General features: G+C 32.2%; 1 protein-coding gene and 1 pseudogene across 1 annotated transcript; both read right to left on the reverse strand.

Moving 5' to 3' along the window:
* Positions 1-707: 707 nt before the first annotated feature.
* Positions 708-6,196, reverse strand: LOC130814697 (CBL-interacting serine/threonine-protein kinase 21). The gene is made up of 12 exons (XM_057680844.1): positions 5,741-6,196; positions 5,591-5,653; positions 4,508-4,579; positions 4,310-4,417; positions 4,168-4,239; positions 4,039-4,092; positions 3,350-3,475; positions 3,186-3,275; positions 2,978-3,103; positions 2,798-2,905; positions 1,871-2,119; positions 708-1,773 (listed from the first exon to the last, which is right to left on the reverse strand). The coding sequence occupies exons 1-12, from the start codon at positions 5,900-5,902 to the stop codon at positions 1,678-1,680; spliced, it is 1,326 nt and encodes a 441-aa protein (XP_057536827.1). The 5' UTR covers positions 5,903-6,196; the 3' UTR covers positions 708-1,677.
* A 5,251-nt stretch (positions 6,197-11,447) lies between these two features.
* Positions 11,448-13,204, reverse strand: part of LOC130815668 (photosystem II CP43 reaction center protein-like) — a 4,484-nt pseudogene continuing 2,727 nt past the window's right edge.

Below are 13,204 nucleotides of genomic sequence, written 5' to 3' on the forward strand. Positions count from 1 at the left end.
TCTAAAATGTTGCCACATGACATGCTTAAAATCATTTCAAAAATGTTAATGGAAAAATTACCGTGAATAAAATAATATTTTGTTAATTTTCCTATAATAATACTAACTTTTGATTAACCATGAAGTTTCTTCTGAAAACAATAAAAACTTAAGTTTATTAGCTAATTTACCAAATTTTTTGTCATATAATCTTCTATCATTTGATTTTTATTAGGGATATTCTACGAAAACACTTCTAAGTTGATATTATTCATAGTTAAACAAAACTTGGTATTATTGTAGGGAAATAAACAAAAAATTATATTATTCCTAGTAATTTTTCCAAAGTTAATTAGAGCAAAATATTAGTAAATTTGAAAGTAAAACATTCCTTGCAAGTTAAAATACTTTTGCTTTGTAGGCTTTCAGCTATATATTGCAGCCGAAAAACATGGGTATTCTCATGTGGGAATATATATTTTTCTTGCTCTTCTCATAAGAATTATTTTCTCATAAATTGTGAAATGAATAGTTATTTGTAGTGCGTGTTCTATCATCCTTTTCCATAACTTCATATTGTGGCGAAAAATATTAAGTAAAAGAAAAAAAATCTTGCACATCACCCTTTTTTATAGATAGGTATGGCTCAGAATCCTGTATTTTTACATCTTGTTAAGATTAAGACAGATGAAGGCACTGAAAGGTTTAATCAATGCTAAGTGGTGTCTATTGAATCAAAAACACAAATGATATATCATTTTGCAAATGGTTGTCAAGCCTAAGTGGCAACATGATAACTTAAAAAGTAGTGTCCATCACAAAGAAAATTCCAAAGCACAAAGTAACACCAAGTGAATCATAATGTGGTTGCAAGTGCAATTTCGTATGTAATTTCCTTTTCATTGAAAAGTTGTTATGGGGCTACTAGTACCCAAGTATACACTATTCTCATTTGAGACATAAGATGTATCATGTATATCCATAACGTATTATGGGGTTATAATCATCATTAAGCTTTTGTATTATAACATATTATGAGACTGCAAGCCTACAACCATCAGCTGAAGCTTTTATATATAACATAATATGAGGTTACAACAATTTGTATTTAACATGTTATGAGGTGACAAGCGTCAACATAAGCTTTTATATATAACATAATATGGGGCTACAAGCCTAAAACTATCGGCTAAAGCTTTTACATATAATACAAAGTTGCAACCATTTATATGTAACATATTATGAGGTGACATCCATCAGCATAAGCTTTTATATATAACATAGTATAGGGCTACTAGCATACAACTATCAGCTAAAGTTTTGAGATGTAGCCCAATTATATGTTATATACTCTATTAAATTGGAGATTGAGTAAGATGCTTACTAGCACATTTGGAAAATTGGATGTATTCAGTTGATTGTCTAGTAGCACTAAAAAATAGAAGTTCATGCACAAAGAAAAGAATCATGCTTTAACTTCAAGATTGACATTGTGTCTCAATTCTTCATGTACCTTCTCAATGGATCAAGCCTAAGCTTAATTTTTAACTAGACATTATCTAACTCCTTACATTTTCATAGTCAAAACTCGAAACCATATGATCATCTTATTGCTCAAAAACGTTGGAACCCGGTTGCTAAATTTGTCCCCCGATAAAATTTTTCCTACTAATGATCATACCGCCTATAATAAACCTTTCATGATCTTCGTGTTTTAGACTTCGTACTAGTGAATCCAATGTTAAGATTTTTGTTCGAATCTTCGTTTAGTAAACTAGATAAACTTCTGCAGAACTGTTTCAGCAAAAATTGAGGCACACTACTTCAGCATCTTGCACGGTTCATAGATGTAAAAAACCGAGATAAGTGCATTGGTAGAATGCTTAGTTACCTGTTGATATATCCCTGATTCTCCGACTGATTTTGAAACTTGTACTACGCAATCTGTTGGTGCGACTTTAATCACCTCCGCTAAAAGGTTAAAGGTTGATCGAGACTTCGATTTTAATTGCATTTGCACTTTGCTGTTACTCATCATTTCGATCGAAAAACTTGCATTTCTTGCAGCTGCCTCTATCTTTTGTATAGTTTCTGTTACTGTGTATTTAGAACCCAGCATTATCCTGTTCTTCTTGTCATCCTGTTTTTCAAGATTCCAATTAGTATCCTTAACTTGAATAGGGAAAAATTAAAGGAAGTTTTTGAGATTGTTTAAGGGTATTTTGTGATTTGAACTGTAGTTTAAAAATAACTTGTGAATATCAAAGAAACAATGAAAAACTATGCTTAAACTAACGGTGCCCCTCACATGAGAGCCCCTTGGCTAGGGGCCGCGTCATAAGGGTTTTCAGAATAAATGAACCGATATTTCTCACATTTTAAAGGTGCAAAAAACCCACGCTTTGTGCCGTATAAAGGATATCTTATGGTTTCAACCAATATTTAGGTGTTATAATAACCGCAGCACTCCCGTTACTGCACCACCGCTCCATTACCACGATCGCGACCATTACCACATTTTTACACTATGGGTGTGGATGCAGCATAAGATACCTAGCACTAAATTATTCCTCTCTGAAAAGAGGGTTTGGCGGATAAGGATGAGCTTAAAACTTTTGATTTTTCGTCATGTTGACTTCTGATACCATGTCAAAGACCCAATTCAACCAAAATCTTAAGTCAATGGTTGTAAGCCCAAAGCATGTTATATAGTCTATCAAATACTTAAAACACTCAAAAGTACTTCGCATTTTTCTGAAAATTCTTAGTGAGATTGTTGGGATGTAGATAGATTTTGGTTTGCCATCTAAGGACTTACATTTTCTTCAAACAAAGCTGACAAATCAAGCTCGTAAGACATTGCTATTAGTTGGAACGCATTGATGAATCCTCGAGTTTCAGAGATGTTTTCGTCTTCTGAACTTTCCTGTTATATAATCCTGACAGTTAGCATACATTTTTATCTTGTAACCGCATTTGTTAAAAAAGGTAGCAGTACCTTTTCAGGTTCAAAAACTGCTTGAACATCGTCTGTGATATCATTTCTTTGCAAGTTAATGCCTGTGGCAGGCTCATAATTTGTCTTAAACCACTCGTCTTCCATGATTTCGGCTACTGTAATTCGCTGCAAAAGATACAATACGAAGCCAATCAGAATCATCCGTCGTTTTTGGTAATCATAAAAGTATGAAATTAAAGGTACCTACCTTTCTGGAAACCGGATTCAATATTCGTGCAATAAGTTTCTTTTGGGTCTGTGAAAACCAGTTCGGACATTCATATTCCGCTCTCCAAATCTAAGCAGCGCAAAATATGTAAGAATAATCTCTTGTATTCTATTAGAAGCTTAATTTATTCTATCCTGTAATACCTTTGTGTACAATGTCATTAGATTGGGATCATCGAATGGAAGATAACCCGCAAGCAATTCAAATAAGATCACTCCACAAGCCCACACATCTACAGCTGCCCCATGATAACCTTTTTTCTTCAGTAGCTATTCATGACACAAAAGTGAAAGTTCGGTCAATCTAGATTGTGTTTTGTAAATGACATTTTACTTGGCTTTTTGATTGACTTTTAGCTTTTGGGTTGGCTAAACAGCCAAAAATTGTAAGCAGAAACCAAAAAGCTACTATGAATAGCTTTTTCATTAGCGTTTGTCTTTTGTATACACAAATTATTTTTATCAAACATCTCCATAATAGCTGGCTTAAACAACTAACTTATTAGCCAATACTTTCAAATTTTCAAGCCAGTTAACAACTCCAGCTAATAGTTTCTGACAACAGCCCAACAAACCCCTAGTTTCTTCAGGTCATAAGTTCTATTATGACCAACATTCAAAAGCATTCAGTTCAGTTTAGGCTTTCAGTTTCTAAAAGGTCTGAATCAAGTCATGAAATTTCTTACCCACTATCACATGATTTACTAATCTCCTTGCGAAGCAGGAATTAATAAGCGAGTTATAGTTGGTTTTGGGCTATTTTAAGGTCCTTTTGAGTGAGTCGCGAATTCAAAAAGCAAATTAACTGGCAAATTATGTTACAATGTTCTTACCTCAGGTGCAACATAGCTTGGAGAACCACATGCTGTTGACAATAAAGTTCCAGGCTGTGAGCATTAGTCAGAAGTTAGTAAGCAGAATAACTTAACATTCAGGAAAATAATCATACTAATTATAGGCACCTTTTGCAATGCACTGAGTCCAAAATCTGATACTTTGAGGTTTCCTTTGCTGTCCAAAAGCAGGTTTTCTGGCTGCATAACATAGTATACATATCAGATTGAACCATTGTTATAGAATCTAATTTGTAGCAATTCCTAGTACCTTTAAGTCTCTGTGATATACTCCTCTTGAATGACAATAGTCTATTGCATCTATCAATTGCTGGAAGTATTTTCTTGCGTCCGATTCGCTCAACTTCTTTGCATAAAACTTGACATTTGAGAATGATCTAGATCAGTTATACCAGAAATACTTCTAACTGAATGAATAATTAATGTTTAAGTTGTGAAGTGTTGTTACCAATTTGTCAGAAAGTTGTCCTCCTGATACATATTCCATGACTATGTAAATTTTTGTCTTTGTACCTATAACCTGTAATCAATCAATTGAACATTTAATCAATATGCACTAATATTGTCTGGCATGCAAGGTGGGATAGTGTGATTGGTATAGTGGCTACTGGCTACGACCATTGGCTCAAGCTGATAATTGTAGCCCAAGATATGTCATACGCTCTATCACCCCCTCGCACATGAGGTTTTTGGGTTAGAAATGTCGATGCAATACTTGTCCTCTTCATACATGATGTTAAATATTCAGCTTAAAATGATGGGGGAAGATGTTAGGCCGTGACAATTTGTCACATAAAATACCTTGTGGGTCCACTGATGTGGGCACACTCACGGGGAACCCGTGGGCACAAACCCACAAACCCACGAGTTATGAGCGTTGACTTCTATACACACTTAATGAGATCCACTCTTTCCTAAAACCATATGGTACATTAAAAGAAATACCCACCAAGTATTATATACAAGTCCACAAATCACTATTTTACTAATGTGGGATCTTCTTCACATGCATTGGCGGATCCAGAAAAAAATGAGTAACGTCAATTTAATAAAACGTGCCTACTTGGTTTTGATTCCTAGTCACATATGTAGAAGGCAGTACACTAACAATTCATTTAGGGTATATTTACATGTAATATTTGATTTATTTTGGATTATGCTCAATCTGCCACTGCTCATATGTGAATTTATTTCCAACAAAACAAGATTTTATTTCGTAACCCTTCTATCACATAAGCTTTAGTTGATAGTAATACCCCGAAAAATGTTATATATTCTACCAATAACATTATATCCACCTTACAAACTCAAGGTCTCAAGTAGACCTTGTGCAACTGACCAAGAGTCCCTTGAAGATCTTTGTCCAATCTTTCATTAGGTGGGATTAAAACGGACACATGTAAGTCCTTCGGGTCATTTGAGCCAATGACCCTTAATTTAATTTTAACCTGATTCGAATCCAACCCATTACACAAGCCTAGTCTCAAAACAAAACAAAAAAAAAAAGAAAAGGAAAAATAAAAAGACTTGCCTCATGTATTCTTACAATGTTAGGATGATTCAAAAGCTTCATAGTTCTAATTTCTCTTTGCACCTGTTACAAACAACCAAAACCCATTTAATTATCACCTATCTACCAATACCCATAAACCAAATTCTAACAAAAAAGTTAGTAACTTACCTGAGACATAAGATTATTAGACAAAACCATCTCCTTATCAATAATTTTGATAGCAACTATTTGATTGTTGATTATATTTCTAGCAAGCTTAACTTTGGCAAAAGTTCCTTCACCAATGGTACTACCAAGTTGGTATTTCCCTACATTTCTCATGATCCCCATTTTTTGTTACAAGGTAAGCAGGTTAATAAGAATCAAACTCAGATCTCAACCGAGAAATATAATATAATATAATATAATATAATATGATTGTTGTCGCTACTGAAATAATACCGGATTTCAAAGTATGAAACTGAAATGAATATTGGGTGTTAATTAAGAGTAAAGGAGTTATATTTGAAGGAAATGTGTATGGGATAGTCCTGACCTACCATACTTAAATTGTGGCTTTTGAGAATACAGAAAACCAATTTGGTGTAATTAGAGCAAAGCCATGTGTTAGCAATTTCGTTTTCAGTTTGTATTAGAGATTAGATGTTGGAAACTGTTTGCAAAGGAAAAAGGAAGTTTCCTAATTTATGTTTATTTTTAGATTTTTTTTTTATTTATGCATGGGAGTTGAAAGGCTGGTGATATTATGTGTGTGTGGCTTCTCATTAATGCTTTGAACGGAAGATGGTAGTAAGCTGGTAGCTCTCATTCTTTTTTTTTGGCCTTTTCTCATCTATCCAACCCTTTTATGTTGTATAAATATCAAAGAAAATTATGGATTAGTCTAGTGGTTGTCAGAGGTGTTTAAAATAGATTTCATGATCTGAAATTTACCCGTTCTTATAATCGAATCTAAGTTGAATGACTTCATAAATTATTTATAATTATGTAAATTACAATATGGATATAAACTTGATTTCAAATCGACCCGAAATATCTAACTCGAAATTCACCCGATGACTCAAATGAACATCTTTAATGGTTGTAGGCTTTTCTAAGTAATATTATACGAATTTCTATACTAATTTGTTAAAAAAGCTTAAAATTACTAAAAAAGTACTCCCTCCTCCTTCTATAAAAGTTTGTCCAAGTTTCAATTTATTTATCCATATTAGAATATATGTCATTTTAAGAAAGTATATTTTACTTAATTATCCTTGGTTGGTTTAAAAACTACTAATGTATCTTTAATTGATTTTTACAAAAGTCATAATTCTTATTTAAATTTAGGTTTATGCAATGTTTTCATTCTAATTTAAAAAGTTTTTAGAACTTTCCTCTCCTTCTCTTTTCAACTTTCCTAGTTTTTATCATTTTACTATATGTTTTTTCAATCATCATAATCAAACGTCTTTACTTTTTTATATTATTAAAGTTTATGCTTTTGTCTCGTTTTTGAGATTCAACTTGTAGTTTAAAAAATTTCATATTATTCGAAAATGATGAATAAGAAAAAATCAAGAATTCATTGTTATTTACGTTTATACTTTCTATAATTAAAATTCTCATTACAACACAAAATTCTAATTTTTATATTGTCTTTTTTTTTGTTTCATGGACAAACATTAAGAGACTAATTAATAAACACAAGAATAATAATATATTTAGAGGAGTATATATAGCCCAATTGTTTTTTTAAATTTTACACTGTGTGTAACAAAAACTCTTTTTATACTATATTATGAAAACTTCCTTTTTATCTGTCTAAATTAGTTGGAGAGCTTCTATTTAGGAAAGTCTTAGAAGAAATATTTATTATCTCACCTAAATTAAACAATTATTGAATCTTTTCTCATTTTATTCTCATTTAATCAAAATATTACCTCAAGATCACCCATTATATCTACTTTTTTATTTTATAATTACTATCATATCATAAATAATAATAAAATAATTGAAAATTTTCAAATAACAACTTAATAGTGAGCTGAAAAATGAACGAAAGTTATTGGCTAATTATCAATTACATAGTAGTTAATTTAGGCCAACATGTCAATACCTGCACAAAATAAAAAAATTAAGAAAAATGCAATTAAAGTCAAATAATACTACTATTTATTACAATAATTAAAAAATTATATTTCTCTTATTTTTTTCGATTAGACCGAAGAAATGGAAGGATTAAGTAAACATCAAACTTAAGACTTTACCTATAAAAAACGTACTTATTCTAATTATTTTGAGAACTTTTCTTTACATTTATCTAATTAGTTCGGATACTTCTATTTTAGGAATATAAATTGAAGAAATATTTATTATCTCACCAAAATTTAACACTTATTATCTCACCTGATGGACAAATTGAAAATGGACACAATGAAGCTAAACATGATTAAATAGTTGCCTTATGCTACTCAATTATGTAGCTAGTCGCAAGACTGAAAAATTACAAGTGTGATCCAATAAAACTCTACTTGATGAAAGAATTTTATTGCTTGGTATTTACTTATATGACAAATAAATTTAATTATTCTGTTATTTTTAGCTCTATGTAATATGTTTATAATTACATGTCTTAAAAATTAATAAATTATATTTATATTTATATATCTTCATACTAAAACTATGTATATTGCACTGGTTTAATACAAGTTAAGTCAATAAATTGAAGTTATTATTTGTTGTATTGAATTTATTTTTTTACTCATTTGTATTGCTTATCTTCATACCATTATTTCATATCAGTTATTTTACTATACTAACTTACTAGGATTATAACCGTGTTATACACAGTTGAGGTTCACTTTTGTTTTTTACATATTGTTTTGATTCATTACAAGTAGGACATTTGACAAAATTTAGCAAAGTCCTCATATAAAATCTTTTACTACTTCTTGGATATGCATGATAATCATGGTTGTAGTGACCGTATAGACATTAGAAACACCATCATGAATAGCTTTTCTATCAAATTGTCATGGTCTACCAAGCAAAATATGACACGCACTCATAGGTAAAACATCACACCAACGTTCATCATAAAAATTTCCTATAGTGAATGAAACTAGTGCTTGTTTCTTAACCTTTAAACCGGTGTCATTATCCAGCCAATTTAACTTGTAAGGTTTAGCATGATCTCGTGTAGGTAATTTAAGCTTACTTACAAGTTCAATTGAGGCCACATCCGTGCATGATCCTCCATCAACAATCACATCAAAAACCTTGTCTAGAACCTTGCATCTAGTATGAAAAAGGTTCTCTCGTTGTTGCATATCTTTAAGAGGTTCGGAATGTAGAAGTCTTCTCACAACACCACATAATGGGGCGTCATTTCCTTCAGCACCATATTCCTCATATTCCTCCTCCTCTTCCTCTTCTTCGGAACCCCACTCTCCTTCTTGAATAGTAAGTGTATTCTGCTTTGGACATTCACTAGCAATATGTCCTCTTTCATGGCACTTGTAACAAGTTCTTTTGGATGCATCTTGCTTGAAATATGGTTTTCCTCCATAAGCTTTCGAAGGGTTAGTAGGAACAGTTGATTTAGAAGGGCTAGGAAAAGAATCACCTTTTCCCGCGGAAGAGAACGCTCTAAAAGGGGGTCTTGGAGCATTCTTCGGTTTCTCCTCTTTGTTTTGTGCTTCAACCTTCCTAGCAGCCTTCACAACCTCATCATAAGTGGAATAAGGTAGAAGATCCACCTTATTAGAGATTGGTTTAGAAAGCCCCTTTGTGAAACGCACAATTTTGAGTGGTTCCTTCTCTTGTATGTCACACACCAAGCTAAGCTTCTCAAACTCACGCACATATTTATCAATATTACGCTCACCTTGATTTAGGCGAGTTAGTTTGACATATTGATCTTGCACATATTCACGTGGGACCCAACGTTGCTCCATTTTCTTCTTGAGTTTTTCCCAAGATGCAATCTTTTCTTTCCTTTCTCTCCTTCTCTTGGCTTTGAGGTTATCATACCAAAGCCCAGCAAGTTTTGTCAATTTAAGAGTCGCCATTTTACGACTCTTATCAAAAAAAAATCATACTCTTTATACTCAAAAATATTCTCTAATCTTCGTACCCAATCACAAAAAACCTCCGGATCACTAGAACCATCAAATTCAGGAAGGTCTAGTTTGAAACTTCTATCTTCTTGATTATTACAAAAATAGGACTCGCCATGGGTGGGAGTGGAATTCTCTAATTCCTCTACCCTTCTACCCACTCTAAGCAACGTCTCTCCAATGGCATCCATCCTTGTTTCATGCCTCTTTATTCCATCGTGCATTACATGAACTTGATCCACGATTACTTTTAACATTTCGGCATTGGACTGATTATCACCCATGCTGCGTTTTAACGAGTGTAATCTCGTTCAATACAATTTGGCTCTGATACCAACTGATGTGGAAGTGTAATGGGACCGTTTTAGAGTGTATGAGTTAGCTTAAGAACAAACTCAACAAGGAACGAAACAAGGAACACCCACGCAACTTAGAAACTTATTCTAGATTGGATGGTTTCTTTGAGGAGCAAAAATTCACTAAGTATTTTAAACTCTCAAAGCTTTTACTCTCAAAAACTAAGTAACAAGAATAAAAGGGGCGTGCAACACAAAGTAAGCACAAAGAAATTCACAAAGAAAATCAGAATTTTGTTTTCAATCTCACTTGCCCAAAATGCATGGCAATGAGTTTCTTTTATAGTAAAAATAATACAAGTGTTACAAGCCTTCAAGGAACCTTTTAACTTCCTTCAAGGAACCTTTTAACTTCCCCCCTTACAAAATCAGAAAACAAAGCATTAAACAAAAGCTAGAATTAAGCCTTTTTAATGTTAAGCATTAAGGCTGATAATGACTCCTTGCATTTCTCCTAAAAAAAACCCTTTACATTTCTCCTAAAAAAAACCCTTTGTATTTCTCCTAAAAAAAAACCCTTTGCATTTCTCCTAAAAAACTCCTAAAAAAACCCTTTGCATTTCTCCTAAAAAAAACCGTCCACTGAAGCTTCAAGTTGCTGCTTGAATTGTGCCTTATTCAAACTCTCATTTAATGCAAGTAATAAAGGATTGCTTTGAAGAAAATCCCACGAAATTAGCAGCCATTTGCTTGACATTTGCGTGGCTAAGTAAAGCATGGACCGTAGCTTGTGTTGTAGGAACCGTAACTTGATGATCTTGTACTTCGTGGACTGAATTCTCATCAAGATGTCCTTACAATATGTGAAGAATGTGATACTCAAAGCAAAAGGATCAAATAATTATGATGTTCCACAAAATAAAAAAAACAGCTTGAAGACAATGGCATACTACCAGAACAAGTACAAGCACCCAAATGGGCTGTTAAGGATTGCATTACAGTGGCATATGGAGAGGAATACATGAACTAAATGTTTGGAATAAATTTATAATTATGTACAAGTTGTCTATTTTCTCATTATAAAAGACTCATCATCAACAACAAACCAATAATAATAAAGATAATTTCGAGCATTAGTAAACACCATAAATCTTAAAATCAAATAATATTTCAAATAATCCAAGAACAATAATCAAGACACCGAAAAAATCAACATCAAGTTACTACTCCTTCATGCAACAAAGTACAAACACAAGACAAAAAAATTAGGATCATTTCGAGTACAAGTAAACTAAAATTAATTTTACAAACATTTATATAAATCATCCAATCTCACCTTGGGTTTATTTATTTTTGATTTAGGTTTCAGATTTACCATATTTTCGTTTTTGCTAGAAGAAGCAATCGTTTTTTTTTTGCAAATTCGTCTTGAAGACTTAGTCTTCTTAAGATCTTATGGAGTTTCAGGAACCACTAAATCTATATGGGACTTTTTTGAATCATGATCTTCTTTTTTTTCAACAAGGTAAAAGTAGAATCATCTTCAATTTCTTTTAAAAACCTTATTTCCATTTCAACAGAAGATACAGTTCTTCTAAATAGATCAATGGAATAAGAATGTCGCCTACCATTCAAAGAACATGAACATTGAGAACCCCATTCACAATTTCCATCTGCTATTAAAGGATGACTTCGATAATAAGAAGCCATTAAATGGTTTGAAGGTTGATTCGAAATTTCTGGCCAAAAACTCCAAAATTTAACTCATTTTGAAGAGAAGAAAACGTAGATAATTTAATTTGAAGGATTGAACTGTGATCGATGAAGGTTTGTGATAAAATATGGGAATTAAGTTTGAAGGAAAAGAAAATGGAGGAGAGAGAGAATGAAGTAAAGGAATGCACAATTGTAGGGAATGAAGAAAGAAATAGCTACTTACTTTTATTGACTGATGGCGAAGATTTGAGAATTGGGTTTTTTTTACCCAAAATCAATACTTAAAAGTGGATATTTTGGGTAATTTAAGGGGCAATCCATGTAATTTAATTTTATCGTATGAGGGTATTTGTGTTTAAAATTATGTCCCAAAATGAAAAGATTCTAAATAGAAAGAACTTTTGAAAATTTCCAAATGGAAAAAGTAGGAAAAACGAAAACATGAGGGAGTAATTTTTTTTCCTCATTTAATTCCTTCTTCCTCTTCCTCTCATTTACTTCCTCCATTGATGAAACTCCATTAAATCTTAAATCCAAAACCCCTCCTCCTTGTGCTCCTCTATCCCAATCACCTTTCTCTCTTTTTATTCTTCTTCATCCATAAAATGTTCAAGCCAAGCTAAATGGGTAACTTATTTTCTTCCATTAATCTTCCAGTTTTTTTTCAGAAAGTTCAGTTCTTACTCTTACTAGTATGTTCAAAATTAACTGTTCAAATCTTTCATCTCATTTTTTTCAGAAAGTTCAGTTCAAACCCACAAAAATTTCAACTCAAATTCTACAACCAGAAAAAAATAAGCCATATATGATAAACGGGAAAAATATTCCGATTACCCACAGACAAAATTGCGGCCCAAGATTGATAATCGATAAAGATTTGCGCTTACCCAAAACTATTTTCAATTCAAAATTGATAATCCACAAAAATCTAAACTCAAAATCAATAACCCAGAAAAGGCTTTATCTATGATGAGCTAGTATAAGAAGAGTAGATGACCCAGAATATTTAATAGCAGCAAGTGTATAACCCAAATAAAATTGAGCTAAGAAAATTGAAGAACCCAAAGATTTGGGCAAAAAAGTGAAAACTCATTTAATTAAGATGAGGTAATTGATAAAATAGAAGATAATCGGAAGAAAAAAAATTTTACGGTCTGTTTGGTTAATGATTTTAAATGGTGGTAATGAGAATGATTTATAGTGTAAAATTTCATCAAAAGTTTCATATCATTCCCATAGCAATGAAACTTTAATAAAAAAAAATTGTTTACAAATTTCCATTACCACCTAATATCACATCTCCCAAAGATAATGTATTAGAATGAATTTTATGAAGAAAATAAGATGATTGAAATTGGACAAGCATGATCATTAAGGTAACCAAGATATTTTTCAACCAAAATTACACTAATTTTTCATCATCATTACCACTATTTATTACCACCTACCAAACGGACCATTAGGAGTGTGGGAATAGCAAAGAATTCAACGACTTATTTAACAATAGAAAGTGTATAACC

Source organism: Amaranthus tricolor, chromosome 6, assembly GCF_026212465.1.
Source record: "Amaranthus tricolor cultivar Red isolate AtriRed21 chromosome 6, ASM2621246v1, whole genome shotgun sequence".
NCBI lineage: Eukaryota > Viridiplantae > Streptophyta > Magnoliopsida > Caryophyllales > Amaranthaceae > Amaranthus > Amaranthus tricolor.